Below are 24,517 nucleotides of genomic sequence, written 5' to 3' on the forward strand. Positions count from 1 at the left end.
GGAACTCTCTGGCAGTTTTGAATTCCCCTTAAGCGATAGAAATATGTCCAGGCCAGAATTCCCAGTCTTAAATGTAGTGTGCTTTAACATGAATTATGAGAACAGAAGAATAAGAAAGAACTTTCCATTTTAATTTCTATATGACTTTTGTTAGGCAAGAATTTGTAATGTCCAACTGGTGTGGGACTTCACAAGACTTATCTCTTGGTATTAGGTAACCCACCTCTTAATATAGGGGTGTACTACACAAGTTGGTAGAGGGACTGAGCAGCTAGGCTTATTTATCTTAAGAGGGGGTAATGCGATATATGATATGATATATACGATATGGCATTTATAACGCGCCTATGCACAAGTGTTTCTAGGCGCGACAAGGCAAGGGAGGGGGAACAGAGGGAAGAGAGACAACGATCCTACTAGGCCAGGTGTCATTCAGAACGCGCAAGTGCATGGGCAGGGGAAGGAGGAGAAGTGCGGGGACGAAGGGGGAGAGAACAGTGCAGTACATGGGACAAGACAATAATAAACAATAAAAAAATAAAAAAATAAACAATAAGTACAAGTACGGCCAGCATGTGGCAAGTGAAAGGGTAAGTGCAGAAGTCCGGTGTCAAGTGCTGGAAGTGGGACCGTAGGGATACAGAAACAGTCACTAAGTGCGGGTGTTGCCAGAAAGGCAGTGCAGGAGTGCGACTGGCGGGGGAGTGGACCTGGGCCCGAGATCAGAGGGTGGCCGGTCAACCAGTGCAGTTTCAGTGTCGGCCAGGAAATCAGCAAGGGAGAGGAGGAGAAAAAGCAGACACAAAGCGAAAGGTTTTGAGGTGCTTCCGAAACCGAAGAGGATTCTCCTCAAGTTTCAGGGAGGCAGGGAGGCTGTTCCAGAAGGAGGCCCCAGCCGAAGAAAGAGATCTACCACCAACTCGTTGCTTGGAGAAGCGACTGACCCTGAGGAAATAGGAGGCAGATGAGCGAAGAGCTCGAGAAGGAAGGTATTTAGGAAGATAGAGTTGAAGGTATTGAGGCCTCAGGCCCCAGAAGGCCTTGTGGACGATGCAGAGGGTTTTGAACTTAATCCTCCCAGCCACTGGGAGCCAGTGCAGAGATTTCAGTCCTGGAGAGATACGATCCCTGGGCATGAGGCCAAGGACAAGTCTCGCAGTCCTGTTCTGGATAAGTTGCAGAGGGTCGGAGAGTAGAAGCAGGCAGATTTAGAAAGAGGCTGTTGCAATAGTCCAGCCTGGAGAGAACCAGAACTCTGGAGACAGTGAGCTTCTGGGGGAAGGAGATGAAAGGAAGAATACCTCTGAGAAGGTGCAGCTGGTAGTGTGACTTCTTAGAGACATCAGAGATGTGAGGAAAGAAGGAGAGAGTAGAATCGTAGATGACCCTGAGATTTTCTGCCTTGCAGGTGGGAACAGGAAGGGGGCCAAGAGAGGCTGGCCAAAGAGCTATAGGAAGGAGGGAGCGGGTGTGCCAATGAGGAGAATCTCAGTCTTACTGGCATTAAGGCAGAGGTCACTGGCGGCACACCACTCCTGGATAGCAGACAGACAGTCAGAGATGAGGGAAGTAGAGGAGGAGGCCGAGGGTAGCCTGAAGATGAGCTGTGTGTCATCCGCGTAGTACTGAAGGTTGGGGCAGAGAGCAGCTATGCGGTGGGCCAGGAGTACCAGGTATTGGTCGAACAGCCAGGGGGAGAGAGTAGACCACTGGGGGACACTACAGGTAGTGAAAAAGATAGCAGAGAGGAAGGACCCAGGTTGAACCTGGGAGGGTCGTCGGAGAGGAAAGAAGTCAGCCACGCCAGAGCCTGACCAGGGATACCCAGGTTATCATGGAGACGGTTGAGCAGGATGGCATGGTTGACAGTATCAAAGGCAGAAGAGAGATCAAGTAAGATGAGGACACGGGGTGTTGGAGTCAAGGTTGGAAAGCAGGTCTTTACGGATTTTCAGGAGAGCAGTTTCTATGCTTCTGGCAGCTCTGAAGCCAGACTGATAATCATGAAGACAACCAACAGATTCAGTGTGGAGATTAAGCTGGGAGATGGCCAGTTTCTCCAGGAGATTACCCAGGAAGGGAGTGATGGAGATGTGGTGATAGTTAGCCGGGCAGGAGGGGTCGGCAGAGGGTTTCTTAAGAAGGGGGTGCACAAGGGAGTGCTTCAGGGTGGATGGGAAGACTCCAGTGGCGAAGGAGTGCTTGCAGAAATCTGCCAGGGCAGGAGCCAGGGAGTCAATGTGGTCCTTTATGGTTTTGGAGGAACAGGGGTGAACCTGTTTTGACAAGACTTTCATAGATCGGACTGGTCTAGAAACCTTGTCAGCAGAGAACAGGGGAAAGGCAGAGAAGGAGGGAGAAGAGGAGGCTGCAGAAAGGCCAAAGGAAGAGCAGGGAGTGGGGGGAGGGAGGGGATAGGAGGAGAGAGAGGACAGGATGTCCTGAGTTTTAGAGATGAAGTGATAAGCCAGTGCCGTACAGAGGGCCTGGGAGGGGACAGGAGAAGTAGAGACTGCCACAGGATTGGCCAGTTCCTTGCAGATTTTAAAGAGATCAGCCAAGTTTTTAGATGCTGTAAAGATACGGGTTTGGATATGCGCTCTCTTCTTGGTTAGGACAGAGAGCTGGTATTGCCTTTGCAGCAGGTGGCAGGCCAGCTTGTCAGAGGATGTACATGAAGCACGCCATTTCCTCTCGGCCACCCTACACTTGCATTTAAGGGTGACGAGGTCTGAGTCGAACCAGGAGTTGCACTTGGCTTTGGGCTTCAGGTGGATTCTCATGACAGGGGCAAGGATATCAAGAGTATCAGATATAGTGGAGTGGAGCGTGGAAAGGACTGTGTCAGGATGAGAGTCAGCCCGAGTGAGAGAGGGGGGATGAGAAGGTGGTGGCAAAATCCTCAGCTGACGCACGCTTCATGGGTCGGATGACCGAGAAGGTGGGTGGCAGCGATGAAAGTGGCTTGGCCTGAGGGATAGGGAGGGTGAGGTGGGAGGAGAGGAGAAAGTGATCACTCGAGGAGAGAGGAGTGGTGAGAGGGACAGAGAGGGGAGGGTCTGAAGGGATCAGAACATCCAGAGTGTGCCCTGCAGAGTGGGTTGGGCCAGAGGGGAGAATGGAGAGTGAGAGAGAGTCGCAGAGGTCGCGAAAGAGTCCAGAGGGAGGACAGGAGGCCTCCAGGTGGATGTTGAAGTCTCCAAGAAGGAGGAGTTGAGTAGTGGTGGCCAGGAGTGAGGCAAAGAGGTCAGCCCACTCTGACCAGGTGGCTGATAGATAGTAGCCACAGTGAGTGAATAGCTAGGGGAGAGAGAGAGCCTGCAGACGAGGCATTCAAAAGAGGAGTAGGCCTGCGTAGGAGTGACAGAGGCAGGAATCCACTCGGGGAAGATCAGGGCTACATCCCCACCATAGCGGTTGGCCCTGGGTGCAGAGAGGACCTTGTAGCCGTCCGGTATGAGCGTATCAAAGCTCGTGACAGAGCTGGCTTGGTGAGACCAAGGACATCAAGGTCAAGTTCTTCCAGAAGGCAGCAGATATCAGTGGAGTGTTTGACAAAAGAGCGAGAGTTTAGAGTGGCAATATTGAGGAGGTTGCCATCCTTGAAGGACATCCTGGGAGGGGTACAGATCAGAGGTACGCCCTGCGGAGGTGTAGAAGGAGCCCGAGAGAGGGCAGAGAGGGAAGGGAAAGACAAGGTAGCCAAGGAGGAGGCAGAAGGGGGAGGCGAGGTAGTCAAGGAAAGGGGAGAGGGGACAGCAGGAAAAGAAAGGAAGTTGATGAGGCGCGGGAAGCGTCTTTCAAAGAGGTGAAGGTTGGCCTGAGGGCCTTGGACAAGGACAGTCCCATTAGAGTAAACATTAATGATGACCTTAGAGGAAAGGAAGGAGGCCAGGAGGGCCTCCCACCGGGTGCCACTATTAATGGAAGAGGAGGCGAAGGGGGCGAGCACAGAGACCATATGAAGGGTCCATAGGTCTGGCAAAGGCACAACAAAGAGGATGTCGGTGAGAGTTTCCTTGGAGGAGGCACTGGTGTAGGTGTCGGCGATAGGGAGGCCTGGGTTGGAGACCAGGATGTCCTTTTTAAACTTCTTCCTACCAGATTTAGTGAGGAGAGCAGGATAGTCAATAGAAAAGCAGTTTGAAAAGATAGGAGGGACAGAGAGCACTATAGAATAGGCTGGAGAGGAGGGGGTGAAAGGGAGAGGGGGAAGACACTGGAGAAGGTCCCTGGAGTAGGCAGACAAGACAGCGAGAGGCAAGTGAGTTGAGCAATAGGACAGATAGCAACACTCTGGATGAGAGTATTCAGAATGCGTCGGTTTGAGACAGGTGGGCGGGCACACCTAAATCTGGGAATCCAAAATAGGGGAAAAGGCCAGGTTTTTTAAAATGCAATTTTTAAATACTGATACAGTGCCTATTATAATAACAATGGGAAAAACACCTAAGTTTGAGAATCCTAAAACTGCCCTTTGCCTTAGGGGCCCTTAGCCGTGGGACTGCCGGGCAGGGGCTGCCCTCATAGCGCCTTTAATGAGGAGGGGGAGGGAATGCCAATCACAGTGCAGTGGGAGGCTTGGGAGGAGGGAGGGAGGGAGGGAGGGGAACCGACCAAACAACACAGAAGGGGAGAGGGGGCAGGAGGAGCACAGCAATGGAGGCAGTCAAGGAAAAAAACAGTAATAAAATTTACCAGACGCACGGAGGGTCTCCATACCTCAATCAGCTGCCTGCAGTCACCCCCTCACCTCAGGATGCAAATGGCGAGCGCGGTGACTGCAGGGCAACCAAGCTGTAGCTGTAGAGCTGAACAATGAAATCAGTAAATACAGGTATCCAAGTAAACACACACTTAGAGTTATAGTATAAATATGTATTTATATATACACAAGAATATTTAGACAATCTTTAAAAAGCAGCAACTAATAGTAACATTAATCCCAAAGTTAGGATTCAGTTCAACAAGAGTAATAAAGTAGGTGAGTAAACTTTTATGTTAAACATATTCCAGCACACTGAGTGACGTCATCTGAGGTCAGTAATAACACTTATTAGTGATCACCATTACAATATTGAGTTTCAAGGAGGGAAAAGTTAAAGTCAAATCAGAATATACTTTGTAAGTAGTAAAACAGTTCGTTTCTCCCAGAGGGATGTAGGAGGCTTTAATCCCAGCAATAATAGTGTTCAACAATTACAACCTGAAAGTGAACACACACTGCCAAAGCCAATTGGTTCAGAAGGGGGCCTTTCGGGAGCCAGGACAGCCAACGTCAATGGGCCAGTTCAAAGTTCTGATGCTCTCTTATTAGTAAATGTTTTAAAATATTCAGTAATTCAGTAGAACATCACAGAAGCTCAAGAGGAGCCACCTTGAAGAAGCACAAGCTGGGAGGCCAGTGCAGGTGAGTTGAGGTCAACTCTAAAGAGTGTAAAATAGTACTCTCCAAGCTAGGAAGCACCACAATTGGCAAAAGGTAGATGTAGCCCAAGCCCCACAGTACCTGTGAATCGAAGAATTAGTTCCAGGTGGAAATCTAGCAGACCTTTGTTCCTGATCCTTGGTTGTGATGACGAAAGGGAGGGGGGATGTCTGGTGGGCTACTGCTGCAGCACGCGGGAGAGGGACTCGACAGCAATGGATTCTCCTTGATTCAGTGACCTTTTGAGGTTTTGGAGCCTTTTTCTTAGTGCCAAAGAAGAACGAAAAGCTCAGTTGGAAGTTACTTGATCCCTCGGTCCCGAGCTCTGGTGAGGTGACTCTGTATGTATTTTTCCTGCTTCTGTAGGGGTCCTCTGGATGGCCACAAAGTTTTGGCTGGATTCGCATTCCCGAAGACAATACAATCGTTGATGGTCAGGGCTCCCTGGGCATTGGGATTCTGCAGCCTTGGAAAGTCACAGCAAGTCGGGGGTTGCGCCAAAATGAAGCTTAATGCTAGTTGGCCCCACAAGCCTAAGGGAGAGAATCCTCCCTTGAAGGTCTTCCCAGTTGAAATGAAAATGGGGTCAGCAGAACTGCAGGGCTTTACCGGGCACTTTGCGGCCCAAGATGGTGCTGCTGGCGTCTTTTCACATCTTCTTCATCGGATGTTGTCCTCAAGAGGTGCCACTAGTCCCAAAAACCTTGCCTTTTAAGGAAGTTCATTTATTTATTTAATTGGTTTAACATAACACGGCTAATACCGTACCCGAGTTCGTTTTCTAAGCGCGGATACGGGATTCGAACCTCTGCTGCTCTGCGTGGTCTTGCTTCCAAGACAAGCGCATTGCCCCTGTGCTATCCTCAGTTAACATTGATTCCCATTCATTCACAGCCCTAGACTGTCAATCACTCAGCAGGGTGACTGTCCTGCCGGAGAGGCAGCCAGAAAGTCAGAACTGGTTTCACTCAAGCACACCTAGAGAGAAAGGACAGGGATGTTTCGGGACCCTCCCTCACTTCCTGCCTTTCCAGACATACTGGAGCCTGAGCGGGCTCCTGTGTGCCATCCAGCAGGACTGTCCTGGTGCACTTTGAATGATCTCTGCCTCAATCCCAGCAGAACTGAGATCCTTGCCATTGGAACCAATGCTCCCTCGTTCTTGCCTTCACTCAGGCCTTCCTCCATGGGCTCTCCCCCTGATCCTTCATCGGAAGCCAGAAACCTTGGAGTCATCGTCAATGCCTCTCTCTCCTCCCTGACACTCTGGTCATTCCCAAGAAGGCCCACTTTCAACTCTTCCTTCTCAAAGGAATTCTCCCTTTTCATACTTTCCCGCAGAAGCTCAATGTTACCCGAGCCCTGGTTCTCTTTACGGTTGACTATTGCAATAGCCTCCTCCAGAATCTACCTTCTTCCACTCTGCGACCCTTACAGCTAATCTAGAATAGGGCAGCAAGACTTATCCTTGGCCTTGAGCCCAGGGACGGCATCTCTCCTGCCCTAATAAGTCTTCACTGGCTCCCGGTTGCTGCACGGATTAAATTCAAATCCTTCTGCATCATCCACAAGGCTGTTTGGGGCCGGGGACCAAACTACCTGCAACTCTCTTTTACTAAATACTCTCCCTCTAGATCTCTACGTTCCTCTAGCACCAACTCTTTGTGTGTAAAGTGTTTCACTAAACAGAGGGCAGGAGGTTGATCACTTTCCTCAGCTGGCTCCCTCCTATGGAACAGCCTCCCCCCTTCCTCTGCGTCTTGAGCAATTCATTCTTAAATTTCGTAAGCGGCTCAAGTCTTTCCTCTTTACCTCCTCCTTCCCTTGGCCCCTCCTCTGCTAATCTCACAGTTGCTGTGATTGGTGTCCTGTGCCCTTATGCATCCTCAGGGCCTTGACTTCTGACACCCAATCGCCCCAGCTTCTGTCTACCTTCAGCACTTACCTCAGCACTTTCCGACCTCCGCCCTGGAGGCTCGCACATTTCAACCCAATGCGGCTCCAGGTTGTGTAGCACTTACCATACAATGCACTTCTTCTGTCGCTCTCCCATGAGCATGGACACCGCAGCACCTACCCCCACTCCCCTCTTCCTTGCTGCACTTGCACTTTCTGAATACTCACAAGGCATAGTAGGTTTGTCCTTTTTTCACTCCAGTTTATTTAATGTTTTCAATCCCATATTCCAACAGATATGTGAAACAGATATGACTAAATGTATAAGCGCCTGACAAGTGAACAATAAATACAATAAACATGACAGCAAGCAGAATGTGCAATTAAATAGGAAGTATACATTTATTAATAGCGCCTCTCTTGCCCTTTCAGAAATAACACTTCTGTTGTCGATTCATTTTGCTGTAGACCAATATCTGAACTACATTTTCTATTACAAGGCGTAAAGTATTTTGCCCATGCTAGGAGAATGTGCAAGTATCACCTAAGCTGTCCTGCTGAGGCAACCGCTGGTGAAAAATGTAAACTTTGAGTTTACGTTTGTGACTAACAGGTCTATATCCGGTCTCTCAAGTGTGGGTGAGAAAGTAGCGAGAGCAGACTCCCTGGTTCCTTTGGGAACGAGAGACCTTCTCTATGGCCTTTTGAAAGCAGTGATTGTACTGCATTTTGAAGCACAGATGGATTTTATCCGACCTGCTGGTGGGAGGGGCAGTGGGGTATCTTTTAATGAACTGTAATGTGTGTCTGTGTGCTAGTATGGAAAGCACCCATTTGTCGGATGTCCCCTTTTGCCACTGATGCTGGAAGAGAGATGGTAACCCTCCCACTGGGGTGTGGAATTGAGAGGGTAGGAACTGATACGTGTCAAGCCTGATTATTGGCTTGGCCCTTGTACTTTGATAAGCCCCCTCCTCTATGGGCACCTCAGTATGAACGTGACCGAGCTTTGTACTGCTCTCCTAAGGTATATGCTGTTCTTCTGTATGAGTGAGAGAGATATGAGGAGTGGTAGTCCCTGCCAGGCTACAAGAAGCATTGTTTGGAATAAAAGGAGTGGAAATTATGTTTTGTAGCATACTCATCGACCTTGCAGTGTTTGTGACAGTCTTGATCACCTGTAAAGTGTCTGTGACCTTTTACCCAAAGATGTCCTCACTGTCAAACGGCATGTCGATTACTTTAGTCTGGGCATCAGGTTGAAAGTTAGTCGCTTTTAACCAACCCTGGCAATGGACAACTGCACCATTGCCCATCTGGTGTAACCCTGTGTCTGCAATGTCAAGGGCCACAGAGGTAGCGTGGTCAGAAGCAGATCCTGCTTCTCCAAGCACAGCAAAAGCCTCCTGCTTTTTATCAACAGGAAGAGAGACGATGATGGGGCCAATTTTAAACCAGAGCTTCCTTTTGTATCTAGCTAACATAGCTAGTGAATTGGCTGCTTTAATGGTGATCGCAGCTATAGAGGTCACTTGTTTGCCGAAAGCATTGAGCTGTCTGCCTTCTGTGTCCAGAGGAATGGCACAAAATAAAGAAGGATTAGCAGACCTTTTTCTTGCAGCTGTAGAGAGGAAGGAGTATTGGCTTTGGGGCAATGTCAGTCACCCTGTAGTTTTTGTCAACATTACCTATCTTTGCTGGGGCACTGAACAGATTCTTCCAGGCCAATCTCCCAAATGCCATCTTAGATGGGAGCAGACATTGTTTTCCTTGAGTTCCCACACTGTTGGCATAGGAAATCATCTTTCCACTAATCTGCAGGCAGAAGGTCAAACATTTTTGCAGCTTTTCCCAAAGTGGCATGAAAAGGTCAGTTTGCATTAGGGATTGAATTCCATGAGGGAGGTTCTAGAGGTTCTCCATCAGCTTGCACCATGAGGCGTGTGTGAAGGCTGTATTGTAGAATATGTCATTCCATAGAATGGGAGGAGACATCAATTAGGTGAGGAGATGGCACCTGTGAGGAGACAAAGGGTGCAGCTGAGATGGGGCATCATCTCTGAAGCCACAAATGAAGTTGTTGTTTACAAGGTTGTCAACAGGGTGGACCTCTGAGGCTTTGGAGTCATAGGATGTCATCGACATGGTCTTCAACAGTGTAATGGATGTCTTACGAATATGCTTAATGGGCGACGGAATCGGCCAAGGCTTACTCATTGACTGGGCCATAGGCTACTTGCATACACATATTTTTTCGCTCTCTAACTCTCTCATACATTGCATCTCATGTGCAGCAAAAGAAGTATCTGTGAGTTGGTATTTGAGGGGGAAAGATCTATGCACTCTGTAAACTCCGGTCAATTACCATAAGCAACAGCTAAGGATTATGTGAGGCAAGAACCTTTGGTTCAGAGAAAGGACTATTGGAAATTTAGGGCCGTAGTCACCCATTTTGCCTTGCTTAGCATGCTGCTTGGCAGACTGACAGATGTGTCAAAGCTCACCTACCCTGCTCAGGTGTTGCACTCAGTGGCCTGCTGGAAATTCTGCTTATTAGGGCAGGGTCTATCTTGGGCAGGGGAAAACAAGCATTTGTCAGTTGTTGGTCAGGCATTGGTTGGGGTAGGGGATAGAATCCTTAGTCATTTCACCCAGAGGTCTACCTTGCTGTCCCCGTCAAACCCCAAACTCTTCTCACACAGTCTGCATTGAAAATCAAAATCATTATTGCGCTTGGATGCCAGTTGGATGCCAGCATCCCATAGGGTTTTGGGGAACCAGGATCTCTAAATTAGGCCTAATCAGAGTTTGGCTATAAGTGGTATGTCTATTTCCTCCACACCATACACAACATGTCCTATCTGGCACCCTTAGGATTAGGTTGATAAGGGAGCTTTGCCTTGGCTGACAACCACACTGCTCTCAGGGTTACAAGCTGTCAGCAGGGAAAGACCCACATGTTGGTCCTGCCAATCCCACCACTGACACCATTTTGGTGGTGTGAGAAACGCAGAAAACTCAAAACACAGGCAATCCGGTGCAATACATTTTTTTACACAACATAAATAGTTGGAAGAGCGCCTACATGGCCTCAGGGTTTAACTAAACTTCAGAGGGGTAACCTGAGTTAAAAGTGTCATATTGAGGTATAACAAAGCAAGGGCCAATACTAATAGAGCCTAAGATGAGTCCAATTTAATAATTTACAGTAGAGAGGGGAAGGGAAAAAGAAAGAAAAATGATTAGGATTATGATTGCGAGGATGTGTAGCATGTACTTATTAACATAGAATATGTAGGCCAATAATTACTCACTTACCCTAAGGTGAGTAATTATTGGCCTACATATTCTACATTGCTTACCTTACCAATGATGTTCACCAAAGAGCACACATTTCTCCCATTGGAGCAAAGCTCTTACAGGACATCATCAAGTTCTTTATTTTCCCGAACGTAATTCTCCACTTGTGGAGTAAAATGTCTGCCTATAATTAAATGTATGGACTGAAAACATCCTCTTGTTGTCACAACTCAGTAAAGGAGAAGACCAAAGAACGGCGCGACACTGCAGTAGGAAATGATATTGGTAGACTATAAGGAGCGTTATAGTTGGTCTGTCATCAATGTCTACGTCACTTTGTAAATGTGTGCTTTAGCCTTTTGTTGAGCATACATTCTAAGTGTGAGGAATTCAATAGCTTAAGTGAGACTGTTTTGAATTTGGTCAACACATCCATAAGTGATTGATCTCAATGTAAATCAATTGCATCAAAAACTTTTTGAAAACAGCACTAGTTTTAAATAAAATACTTGCCGTGAATGTTTCTGCTATGTCACCTACAAGCCCGGCAATAGCAGCCACTGGCAGTGATGGTCCATCATAGGAAGTTTGCATGCTGACGGGAGGACCTGCATCTGCAGCTTTAACATCTTCCACGATAGTGCCATCATGATTTGGAAGTTTGATCGGCCTGCAGAGACAACAGCCAACCAAAAGTAGAATTAACAATTCATTTGGTTTACAAACGCCATTCAAAGTAGTAGAGTTGCCATGCTGGCCAGAATGCAGCCTCACATTTCGGCTTCAAATTACCTATATAGTATGCAAGTATCTAGACTAAGTAGGTCTAATGGAAAAAAAAACGATTACGTTTCACCAAATGAAAGACTATGGTGGCTCACCATTCACAGCTTTGACCAGAAGGGTGAACACAGATCACAGCAGTGTGAACATTTAACTCCCTGAGTTAGCACATCTTCTGTTTTGAAAGCCAATGTCTTAACAACATGTCATGGAATAATGCATGAATCTCCACCATTCAACAATCTAAAGACAGACATGGCACCCAAAATAATTAAACGATGAGCCATAGTGTAAAAACATCAATTCATATTAATTGTCACACAATGAGGCCCTCAAGCATTTGCATCTATTAGGGACAGGGAATAGTGCTTTGTTAGGGAGATTTTCTTTTTGTAAATCTTTCCCTCTCTTCCTTCAGCCTGCCAGAACTACTGGGTATTTTCTGATTGACATTGAAGGTGAGAGACATTGTCATCCCACTCACCACTGGCCTGTTTTGCAATGTAGGTTTGGGTTCACTGGGTAGTCCAGGTGTCTACCAGTGCAGAAGTGGTCCCCTCTTTTTATGTGTGTTTTTACTCTTGCAGCACAAGCCATCTTACATGAAGGGTTGTGGGTCCCCTTTTATTTGTCCTAATTAATGATTGAATGAATTAATCTTTTATAACACACTTAATACCAGAGATCAGTCTCTAAGCGCAGGGCCGGGATGCAAACCAGTGTTGCTCTGTGATGTCTTGCTTCCAAGAAAGACTTGTTGCCCCCTATCCTCTCAGCCCTACCAAACATTGTGGTTACTTTTCCAAGCATCCTCCCAGTAGGCTTGTGGCAGTCGTTATATTTTAACCCTTTTTGCAGATGCATTATCACTCGCTGCCTTTTTTTGCAATGATAATGCATTTAAGAGGACAATATACTGAAAATGGCATTGCCACGTGTTTTAAGTCAAGTGGGGGAAGGTCCCCTTTCTTCATACACCTTGGTAGGCTTCTTACAGAAAGCCTGCAAAGGTTCTCCCACGTGTGCAAGTAGCAGGAAGTGGGGAGGGTGAGCTGCCTTCCCCAATTTACATTAATACAGGGGCATGGTTGTTGCTGGGCAGATACTGTGAGGCTAGTTGGCAATTATTGGACAGCCACCTCTAATTTTGAATGTTGCAAGCACCCGTTTTGGAGGGCTGGGTATCAGGCAATGAGCTTGACGACTGAAGCTGAAGATATCTAAAGAGATCCCAAGAAGAAGATGACCGAGAGATACCAGAGGACTGATGCAGGAACCAGCATTGGCTCAGCCAATTCTACCATGTTGCGGACCTTGCACTTCGGTTTCACAAGGGAAACCTCCACGAGGTGCCTTACTCCATTTGACTGATGGGACCACACAGTCGACTGTCCTGCCTGAGGTTCATCACCTGCTTTCTGCCATTGCAGCATGCGTCTTTGCATTTTCTCCACAAGTCCCAAATCCAGCCTTGCTTCCCTGCAAGCAGAACATCCTTCTGGAGGAGCTTGGTAGGCGACCGAAGTCCAACCGCTGAGCTGCTCAGGGTCTCCAGACCCTACCTTGGATCCATGCATCTGTCAAGTTGTCCAAGAGTGTCTCTTCTTTGCAGCAAGACAGAACCTTGGTGTTCCCTTAGACTGTCCAAAAGAAGACCGCAGTGATCGCCCTTCAAACGCCGACCCGACATCCTTGCATGGTGACCACGACAATGAGACAAGTGTACCCCAGCGAAATATTGTGCTTGGGACTGTTTCTATCTTTCTGGATGTTTGGGGGCCTGGGAACCTTTGTATCTGTTGAACTGCCCCCTCCCCATTGGGTTTGCATTGGATGCAAATTCCTGCTGCTCTTCAGCACTATCTCCGGCTGGCTAGAGTTGGACTTCAGAGTAGGTATATGGGTCTGAAGTACCTTCTAAGTGTAAGGCATAAGCTCCAATTTGTGAAACATCTGCCTCTCTACCTTTGTCTAATCATTTTATTATCGAATAACTTCTTCTAATACCCACAGTCTGTGACTTTGAAAACCTTCATAACATGCTTCTACAAGGAACTCTTTACAAAGTGCCCCATACAGAATCGATCACTGGTTTAAAAGGGTGCTTTACCTTGGTATTGGATGAAAGTCGCTAGAGCAAGAGGGACAAGTTAGGGAGGTTGTCCACTGGTGCATAGAATTGGGATGATCCAGACTTGCGGATAATTTGCCAAGCAGAAATGTACGGTAATGTACGCTACAGTGATTTAATAGAGGAGCAGGTTTCGGGGGACTCAAGGGAGATTCAATCAGTGCTTTAGTTAAGCCCTTTTGGTCTGTTGCTTTTTGAATCTTTTCACTTTTTGCACATATAAAAGAAGTCAACCAGTTACAAAAAACAGTGCACTGAAACTGCAGGTTTGACTGATATGTTGGCAAGTGTAGTGCAATACAACTGCTTCTTTCAGCAACTACATAAATTAACTGTATAACCAACAATGAGATGAGCCATAGAGTAATCAGATTACAATCAACAACCACTGAACTGCAAGAGGAAAAAACAGGAAACAGATATTTTAATGCTATGCACCCTGTCTCTGGAGTAAGATACCAACACAGATTAAGACTTGCCCCCTCTATCCTACACTTCAGGAAGGACTTGAAGACACTCAAAGAACACTATCTTGACAATCACAGATTGATTCACCATTTGCACCTGGGGAAGGGTGCTCAGCCAATCAGGTGGCTGGAAAAGCAGGTGAGAACATGCTGTGTACCACCCACATTTTCCATCCACCCAAGGCCCTTCCCTGTGTGGTGCCATCTTGATAGTCGAGAGGCAACAGGGAGCATTCATACATACAACCAGTGATAGGGGGTCATTCCGAGGTTGGAGGTAAGGGATAAACGATGCCGGTAAAGGATTACCGGCATCGCTTACCGCTCCGGGCTATTCCGACCAGCCAAACCGCTATTAGCGGCACCATAAATAACGGTGCCTCTAATAGCGGCATGGGCGCGGACACGCAGGCCATCATACCGGCAATAGCAGCATGCCGTAAACTGGAGGAGATCACAAGTGAAGCGGACATGCAAATACCGGAATCATGAAGACGTTAAAAGTGGATTCCGGCATGCCGTAAATACCAGCATCTCTGACCAACCGTAAAATGCCATGTGCAGTGCACCCAACTGCCACAGGTGCACACCATCATCACAGGTAGAGGCAATGGAGTCTGGCCATGACCAAAAGGAGCACACACCACACCCCTTTCCACACCAAGATCAATCCAAGAGTAGCATCAGCACTTCAGCTGGAGAACATGCATGCATTGCAACACCAGCAACAACACCAACAGCAGGCACCACAGAGGAGACGCAGCAGGAGAAGGTGGGTGAGACAGGCCCAACATGCCCCACCAGTGCAGCCAGCATAACCCCGCATGCAGCCCCCAATCCCAAACATCAGAGCCAGTCGCTCCAACCCAACCCCGCAGCACAACCACACCCTGTACCGTCTGGACCGGGACACCATCAACACCATCGTGGACATGATACACGATTGTCAGCCTCATTGAAATACGCACCGCCACCCCCCTCTACTGAAGGTACTGTCAGTGCTCCACTTCCTTTCCACAGCCATCTACCAGCACAAAGTGGGGCACATGCAAGGCATATCACCACCCTTATTCACTTGCATCCTGAAGCAAGTGCTGGATGCCCTCCTCAAGCACACAACGGAATGCATATCCCTACCACAGACTCCCCAGGAGACTCTTGAAACAAAAGGTGGCCTCCATGCCATGGAGGTGGTTTACCGCAATCGCAAGCTATACCACTACAAACAGGTGCAGATGGAAGGCGACGCAAGCAAGATCATCACACACTGTTGTGCCCGATATCCCGGATCAACCACAGGAATGCTGCATGTCACCATGGCAAAAATCAGCGCAGAATGCCTAACATTGCAGAGCCTACTGCCAACGCTCCCCATCAGAAAATCCTACAGAACACAACACATCACTAAATTTACACAGACACAGCTGTATGCATACACAATGCATGATCTACAAGACGGCAGAGCACATCGTGTATCATCTTGAAGAAGCAGCCCACACCATTATTCCATTTCACAGGACACATTGAGGGCCTAAAAATGGCATGCATACAACCAGGGACATGTGCATGTGACCAACGATAATCTGCCGACATGTGTAACTAGTACAGCTGTCCATCATCAATCTACTGACATTTAGCTTTTTATGCCTCCCATGCAGGTGACAGTGGCTATCCCTTGATGCCATGGCTCATCACCCCTTTCCAAAACACACAGAACAGGCATGACAAGGACTACAATCGATCCCACACTCTTACCCGTGTGGCCATTGACCAGACATTTGGCCTGTTGAAGGCATGGTTTTGCTGCCTTAGCCCGTCAGGTGGGGCACTCCTCTACAGGTATGAGAAGGTGGCCATCATGGCATGCGTTATGCTGCACAACATGTGTATCCGACGCAACATGCCCCTGACCTCTGATATTGGACTGCTACCACCTGGTGATGATGAAGGGGATGAAGAAGAAGTGGCTGCACATCATTGCGATGCCCGTGCACAGTAGGGACGTGATGTGTGTCAGTCAGTGATTGCACAATATTACTGACAGACATGGCTGCAGAGGGTGACATGATATTCTGACAGAGGCCACTGGGTGTGTGGGTACATGCACACTATGCACTGTATATGAATAAATGACACATGCGCAATGATGAATGTCCACTCAGGTCTTGCTTTTAACACAACGGGTGTATTAAATTTAACAAAGATAATGATATTGCAATAACCCTCCACCACCCCCACCCCCCACCTGCTCCCCCAACTCCCCCACACACCCTTACCCCCTTCCCCCTACAACTCCCCCACACACCCTCACCTCCCTCCCCCTACAACTCCCCCACACACCCTCACCCCCGCACAACTCCCCCACACATGTCCCATCAAGTCTCTAATGCCTACATGAGGCTGCCCACACTATTAATTCACACTCCCTGGACCAGGTGGCGGCATGTCTGGCCGGTGCCGGGTGCGTGATGACCTGCGGAGCGGGCTCGTCTGGGTCGAGCTAGATGATGACGGTGTGGCCGCCTGCTCGAATTGGGTTGCCGGACGCCCTGCCTCCATGGCATCGGCTATGCAGCATAGAGGCGGCTAGTGTTTTCAGCAAATATTTTGCCCATGGAGGCAGTGTTCTCAGAGATGGTCCTGCCTAGAGAGGCCATGTTCTCCCACCACTCCTGCCTAGCCTGTGTGTTGTCCTCAACAAACTGCCGCATAAGGGCAGTCACCTGCTTTGCACGCTGCAGCCCTGCGGGTGCACCTGTGGAGGTGGATGGTTCCTGGGTGTCCTGCTCAGCCTCAATACTCGCCACTATCGGACTGAAGTGCCCTTCAATTTGCTCCCGTCCAGACTGCTCCGGAGTGGTGGCATGGTCTGTTTTAAGGGATGATATTTTGGGGGGGTGTACTGGCAACCTGGGGTGTCTTGCCTGGTGGTGCACGGTGGCCCCTAGGTTGGCCCTTCGATATGGAAAGGCAGTTGGTGTCATCCCGGTACCTCTTCCGGTATGGTCTTCGCGGGGGTAGATTCCTGGCCATCGCTGTCATGGTCAGAGCCTGTGGGGGTCGAAGAGAGGGACTGCATGAGTGATGTTTTGATAGGCATCATACATACATTTGGACAATTGATCATCCACACAATCGAGGGAAATAGGCATTTGAGTTTGGATGATCACGTTGCTTGATACATGGGTGGGTTTGCAGGCATACGTCGGGGTCACTCATGTTGGCCAAGACCTATGCTATGTGACATGCATTTTTTGTCTTGCGTCAGGTACGGCATTGCCTTGCTGCAGGCATCGGCATGTGTCTGTGATGCGTCCGGCTACTTTGCTGGGAGTGTGTGTGTGTTGGGCCATGGCTTGCCTCTTTGGACTGACATATTGGTTGACTTTCATCAGACTCTGCATTACAGTGTTTTCTTAGGACACTCACCTCCATCGGCCGATGTTGTGGCACCACACTCCATCTCGCCGACACCTTCTATCCCCTCCATTCCAATCATGCCGGCGCAGATGTCCTCCCATGGGGTCAGCTTGATGGGTGAGCTGGCACTTCCTCCCGTTGCCATTGCCTAGCTCCTGCTGACGGAGATCATGTTTCTTACTCTGAGCCGCAAGTCGACCCAGCGCTTATGGCAGTCTTTTGTGGTGCGTGGGGGGTTTCCAACTGCACTAACTTTCCCTGCCACAAGTGCCCAGATCTCTTTTTTTTTCAAGATGGCCTCCCTCTTCATGCTGTTGGAAAACACAATCCCAGCATGCTCCTGCAGTGTCCCGGCTAGCATCTCCAACTCATCCTCGTTGAAGCACTCCTTGCGCTGGCGGGCAGCTCCCTTCTTAAGGGCCTTGGGCATTGTGGTTGGTTTGAAGAAGCTTTTCTGACAAACAGCAGATTCCCAAAGGTCTTGTGTGCTGAGGATGGCAACGGATTGTGTTTTTAAAGATGACTGCCATGCTCCTTCCCGTTCCTGTGCGATGACGCTACTTCCGGTTCCGCTTATTTCCGGTGACCGTTATTAGCGGTCACCATTAATATCGGTCACCGCTAATGCCACATTGGTTCATGCCGGTAGTGCTATCTGAGCTATGCATGATGCCACAAAGGGCATTTTTCGTGCCTTTAACGGCATGGCGGTAATGTCCTTACCGACATGGTGCAAAGCTCTTGCCCGCGAAGTTGTAATAGCCCTCTATTAGTGGGCTAATGACTACACGGACAGTTACTTACCTCCAACCTCGGAATGACCCCATAGTGTTGCAAGAAAAGACAAATTAAACGGTAAGAGTTCCTAAATGTGCCTATTAGTGAAGTGGTTCACAAGGGCACATGCAGGAGGCTAGATGATTGCCCAGGGCAGCAGTGCTGACCCCAGAGGGGGTATACAAGGATCTCACAAGTTCCCTATCCCATCTCTACCTTTGTATATAATTTGTCCCGCTGGCGCCAACACCCCTATTGTTGCAGAAAGTGGGCACATACCTTAAAAGGGGCTAGATCTGGGCCTCATTTTGGGTCTATCAAAGCCTATACAAGTGATTAGAATAGAGCTTGGTTTAATCTCTCTATACACAGTGGTGCAAATCAACCGAGGGAATTTACTCATAAAAACTATGTGTGTCGATAGGAATAATGTGCTACGGGGGAATTTTTAAACTATTAACAATGATTTTTTCACAAACATTTCCTGGACCCGGATTGGAATTCAGGATTGGAGGTACTCCTGGGGTCATTTAAAAAGAAAACATTATTAAAGGACTGGTCCCAGAATCATGATTATGTAGGGAGGCGGTCATCTTTGAGCACCTTTGCTAAACTATATTTCCCTTGCCATAAAGCAATGACGTACATCTATCAGTTCCCTAGTCCTCCTAGGAGGCGTGTCTTCATGCTTGTAAGACTGAATAAGCTACCAGTTATGGCAGTTAATGGTGCCTGGTTGCGTATACCGAGGACGGACAGAAGGTGCCGCCTATGTGGAGATACTGATGAAATTGAATCACTCCATCATGTGCTCACCTCATGTACAACTATGACAAAACATTATGTGAGACATAACATGCATCTAGCAGAAGGTTTACAGGAGGTGCAGAGGGAATTGTTCTGGGTCAATGGTCCATCAGGATGCAGTTTATCACGATCAATTGCACTAATTAGAGTTTGGCGGGCTTTCGAGCAGGAACCTGTTAAGTCCTTAAAGAATATTTAGGTTCTTTTTAAACATGGAACTAGTCACCTAACGATGTTTAATTATGTTTTAACGATTGCAATATTGATTAAAAGTGTAATGTGATTATTTGTTGATATTGTTTTATTTATGCAATGTACGTAAAGGTGTCTGAGTGTTGTGTAAATGTTATTTGTAATGTTATGTGACTGACTTACTATTCCTTTTATCTGTGATGAATTGATATGTGATAGTTCTAAACCAACTGTACCATCATTTAAAAAAAAAATGGCACAAAAAGTGTAAATGGGACCCTCAGACAGAAACACTGAGGAATCCAGTGCTCCCTGTGGTTGCAGGGCTCTACAGACATTATGTTTATGTAGCAAGCATCAGCAGATGGAGGGTCAAGTCTTTGACCGCAGCTCGTAGGAGCTACCACAAGCTTGGCACACTTCAGTAATTTGGAGAGAGACATACTCTATTCCTCAATGCCAATGGAGCGTTAGACAGAAGCAAAGGCATCTGGCAGCCACACCCATTCCAAGATGACACCTAGCTGGGATATAAGGAAGGCTTCCCATTTTATGGGATTTATTTTTCTGCCATTTCCGTCAGTATTTATCCATATTTATTTTTGGGTCTGTTTTTCTGTATTTATCCACATTTATTTTTATCATATAAAATGATAATTCACAACCAATATTTTTCTGCATTTATTCTAATAAAAAATGCATTTATTAAAGCACACATGCAGACATATAGGAAAGAAATGCTAGCTAAAATGTTTCCATAACAACAAACGGTTGCTCCGGTGACTGCTGCTGCCTTAAGATATATGCTGTCAACAATTTGAAAAACATGAATGCTACTTTTATACAACTTGTACACTCTCCATGCTACCAATCTGCAATGCGATTGGCTTGCGATGTATGAGTGGCATCACATGGAACCAGAGATAATAAGGGAAGCCTGATTACAGTCTATGGCCCTTCAGGCAATTCTATAGTGGGATAGAGAAAAATGGGCCAACTAGACCAAAGATGACAGCTATCTACTGTTTAAATTATAGTAGCTTTCTGTTTATTGTACAAATACAAATAATATTATACAAACTTATATGCAGTGATCATATTCATATACAATTTAACTCCAGATACCCAACAACACATCCCTCCATACACAACTCATTCACAACTTCTTCATGCATTCATCATATTCACAAAGGATAGAAAGAACAGAAGTGATATCTTATTCATATCACAGTGGTAGAACAAACAATTGTAAATTAGAAACTCAATTATTTTACAATGAGTCCCTCTGTCTGTATTCAGAGGGTTGGAAAACTGTTGTCAACATGTTTTGGTTGAGTTCTCTTGGCGAGGAAAACCGATCTCCTCAAAAAATGACTTAATATTCAACCTTCTTCAGGACAGGAGAGCAATCGCTGAATCCGTGTTGCCTCTTGATGGAAACAAAAGTGGGGGGTGTGTGGCAAGGGAGCCTTTGATCTAAAAAATAAATAAAAAATAAATAGAATTGTCATCTCTGTGTTCATTCAAAAACCCTTCACTGGGTAAGACATACAGCTGTCTGGTTTAGCTGTATAGCAACCGCTCACCTCCTCTGAGACTTTCAGGGAAGGTGAGCCTGTGGGGTGAAGTGGATCCCTTTATGAATGCTTCCAAGAAATGGCGCTTCACGTTGTGTTCAGTGTCCTATAAAATGAAAGGATGTATATATTCAGAAAATTGTAAAGTAGAGCCAACTGTGATAATTACAATTAGTGGGTTGGTACTCCCTGTTATTTAGAGTCTTGTGGCCCAGTGTAGTGCAGGCCTATCGATAGGGGCAGATGCGCGCTTAAGACGCCTGCAGAGGAGAAAACAAAACAAACCATGTGGAACATGCATAAACCTGTGAAATTATCAGTGTTCATACATAAAACTTTATAAATGGGAAAAATGCTTACATATTTATTGCGGCCACTTGCTGGGTCTTGGATGCCGCTACCTAAATGCTAGATGCCTTTAATGGATTCTATGAGGCCGTGGAATGCAGGGCCCTGATCGAAGCCGTGGCTCTGCCAAAGTAAACACAGGCACACAGCGGCACATTAAATATACGCTTTCAAGATGTGCACAAATGTGCCGTTCCCTGTGGCTCTATTTATTTACTTACCTTGTCATTTATGCAATAAATCAGGCAATGAGTCCCGAAGCAGCAAGGTCATGGTGTCTGCTCCGTCTGCTTTCGTCTGCCAGTGTTGCCTGGAAGGCACACGATCATGCGCTCTAGAGTTGTAGCGCAGCTCCTTAGGATTGTGGGATTTGAAGTCCATGAGATGCGCAGGCCATTTAGTCAGTGGACATCCGAGTCCCTCTGACCATATAAATGAATGTTCATTCATGTGATGGAAGAAAGCGCATGCCTCTTATTTATAAACATGCATCTTATTTAAAAATGCACAAAGGGAGGTGGAAATGGTAAAAACCCTTGTTGGAGTGGGAAACAGCTTCTGCTTGAGTGTACTTTATCTTGCTTCATTATAGTTAGCAAATAAAGTGCTTAGAAAAGTCGCGAGTTTGGAGACCGGGAAACTCTCCTTCCCAGTGTAAGGGTGGCTCACGTTTGAAGTGCATTATGGGTAATGTAGTTTTTTTTAATGGTAATGTAATTTTTTTAACCATCTCATGAGTTATTTGCTATTTAGTGTGTTCCATTCCACCGAAATGTTTAACCCATGCTGTACCGTGTCCAAAGGATAAATCCATTTCTGTTCAAGAAGATGTAGAGCACTTGCCATGTCTCCACCTCTGGTATTTGTGTTTAATGTGTGTAATACAAACCACTTCATTTCTGTGTCTTTATGGTTGTACCTGTTGAAATGTTCAACCAAGGGTTTTGTCTGGAGTGTGGTTTCTGATACATGAACAGTGTTCTCCAATTCGTACCCTCACTTCTCTAGTGGTTTTACCCACATAAAGTAGGTGACAGGGGCAGGATATAACATAAATGGCATTTCTTGTGCGACAGTTTGTATGGCTTTTCATCCACCATGTCTTGTCTCCATATTTGAAACTATGTTTCGTCTCAGTTAGGGGGCAGATACTGCAGTTGCCACATTTATAGTGTCCAATGATAGGGGGAAGTCCCCATTGGTTCGTGATGGTGTTTTCTTTGGATTTCTCACGGTAAGTGTGGACCAGCTTTTGTCATAGATTGCAGTTGCGCTTGAATGCAAACATTGGTTTTTTCGACAGAGTACCAGGGTTTTTTACCAAGTCCCAGTTTGTATTGATAATTTTTCTGATTGAATTGCTTATAGGGTTGAATGTTGTTACACAGACCAGTCTCTCATTAGATTTTTTATCCTTGCCTTGTAGAGCGAGTTCTCTGTTTGTGTTGGCAACTCTCTTTAGGTTGTTTCTAACCAGACGTTTCGGATACCCCCGGGTGCCCAGCCTCTCTTTAAGTTGTGTGGCATGTGTATTGTAGTCCTCCTTATTGGTACAGTTTCGTTGAATCCTCAAGAATTGACCATAAGGTAAATTAAATTTGAGGCTCTCAGGGTGGAAACTGGAGTAGTGCTGTAGAGTGTTCTTGTCTGTAACTTTTCTGTAGAGTGAGGTGGCTAGATTGTTCCCTTGTTTCCTAATCATCAGATCTAGAAAGCTTACCTGGTCTCTGCTCCACTCGATGGTGAATTTTATATTTAGATCACAAGTAAAACCCCCTTGTTGTGGGAATGCACCCCGCCCTTTCTGTGATGGCCTAGGTGGCCCATCTAAGGTTGGGTCTGATCCGCTAGAGGACCTTCGCCCCCCATGTAGCTAATCTATACATGGCAAAGTTTGAATCAAGGTTCATTGCTGAAATCCTTAAAGATCAGACAAACGGACAGTTGAAGATGTGGCTTCGCTACATCGACGATGTGTTCATCATTTGGGGAGGGGACAGCATATCCCTACTTACCTTTCACAAGTGGCTCAATACATGTGATCTAAATATAAAATTCACCATCGAGTGGAGCAGAGACCAGGTAAGGTTTCTAGATCTGATGATTAGGAAACAAGGGAACAATCTACCCACCTCACTCTACAGAAAAGTTACAGACAAGAACACCCTACTGCACTACTCCAGTTTCCACCCTTAGAGCCTCAAATTTAATTTACCTTATGGTAAATTCTTGAGGATTCGACGAAACTGTACCAATAAGGAGGACTATAATACACATGCCACACAACTTAAAGAGAGGCTGGGCACCCGGGGGTATCCGAAACGTCTGGTCAGAAACAACCTAAAGAGAGTTGCCAACACAAACAGAGAACTCGCTCTACAAGGTAAGGATAAAAAATCCAATGAGAGACTGGTCTGTGTAACAACATTCAACCCTATAAGCAATTCAATCAGAACAATTATCAATAAAAACTGGGACTTGGTAAAAAAAACCCTGGTACTCTGTCGAAAAAACCAATGTTTGCATTCAAGCACAACTGCAATCTACGACAAAAGCTGGTCCACACTTACCGTGAGAAATCCAAAGAAAACACCATCACGAACCAATGGGGACTTCCCCCTATCATTGGACACTATAAATGTGGCAACTGCAGTATCTGCCCCCTAACTGAGACAAAACATAGTTTCAAATATGGAGACAAGACATGGTGGATGAAAAGCCATACAAACTGTCGCACAAGAAATGCCATTTATGTTATATCCTGCCCCTGTCACCTACCTTATGTGGGTAAAACCACTAGAGAAGTGAGGGTACGAATTGGAGAACACTGTTCATGTATCAGAAACCACACTCCTGACAAACCCTTGGTTGAACATTTCAACAGGTACAACCATAAAGACACAGAAATGAAGTGGTTTGTATTACAAACATTAAACGCAAATACCAGAGGCGGAGACATGGCAAGTGCTCTACATCTTCTTGAACAGAAATGGATTTATACTTTGGACACGGTACAGCATGGGTTAAACATTTCGGTGGAATGGAACGCACTAAATAGCAAATAACTCCTGAGATGGTTAAAAAAATTACATTACCATTAAAAAAAACTACATTACCCATAATGCACTGCAAACGTGAGCCACCCTTACACTGGGAAGGAGAGTTTCCCGGTCTCCAAACTGGCGACTTTTCTAAGCACTTTATTTGCTAACTATAATGAAGCAAGATAAAGTACACTCCAGCAGAAGCTGTTTCCCACTCCAACAAGGGTTTTTACCATTTCCACCTCCCTTTGTGCATTTTTAAATAAGATGCATGTTTATAAATAAGAGGCATGCGCTTTCTTCCATCACATAAATGAACATTCATTTATATGGTCAGAGGGACTCGG

At 46.5% G+C, this 24,517-nt stretch overlaps 1 protein-coding gene across 1 annotated transcript in view; it reads right to left on the bottom strand.

Annotated features, from left to right (window-relative positions):
• CFAP43 (cilia and flagella associated protein 43) overlaps window positions 1–24,517 on the bottom strand; it is a 1,012,780-nt gene that overhangs the window by 819,367 nt on the left and 168,896 nt on the right. Inside the window, exon 5 of the mRNA XM_069611745.1 lies at window positions 11,138–11,294. Within this exon, the coding sequence (XP_069467846.1) occupies window positions 11,138–11,294 (157 nt within the window). The remainder of the gene's footprint in view (window positions 1–11,137; window positions 11,295–24,517) is intronic.

This window comes from Ambystoma mexicanum, chromosome 8 (genome assembly GCF_040938575.1).
Source record: "Ambystoma mexicanum isolate Mex_15411 chromosome 8, UKY_AmexF1_1, whole genome shotgun sequence".
Classification (NCBI taxonomy): domain Eukaryota; kingdom Metazoa; phylum Chordata; class Amphibia; order Caudata; family Ambystomatidae; genus Ambystoma; species Ambystoma mexicanum.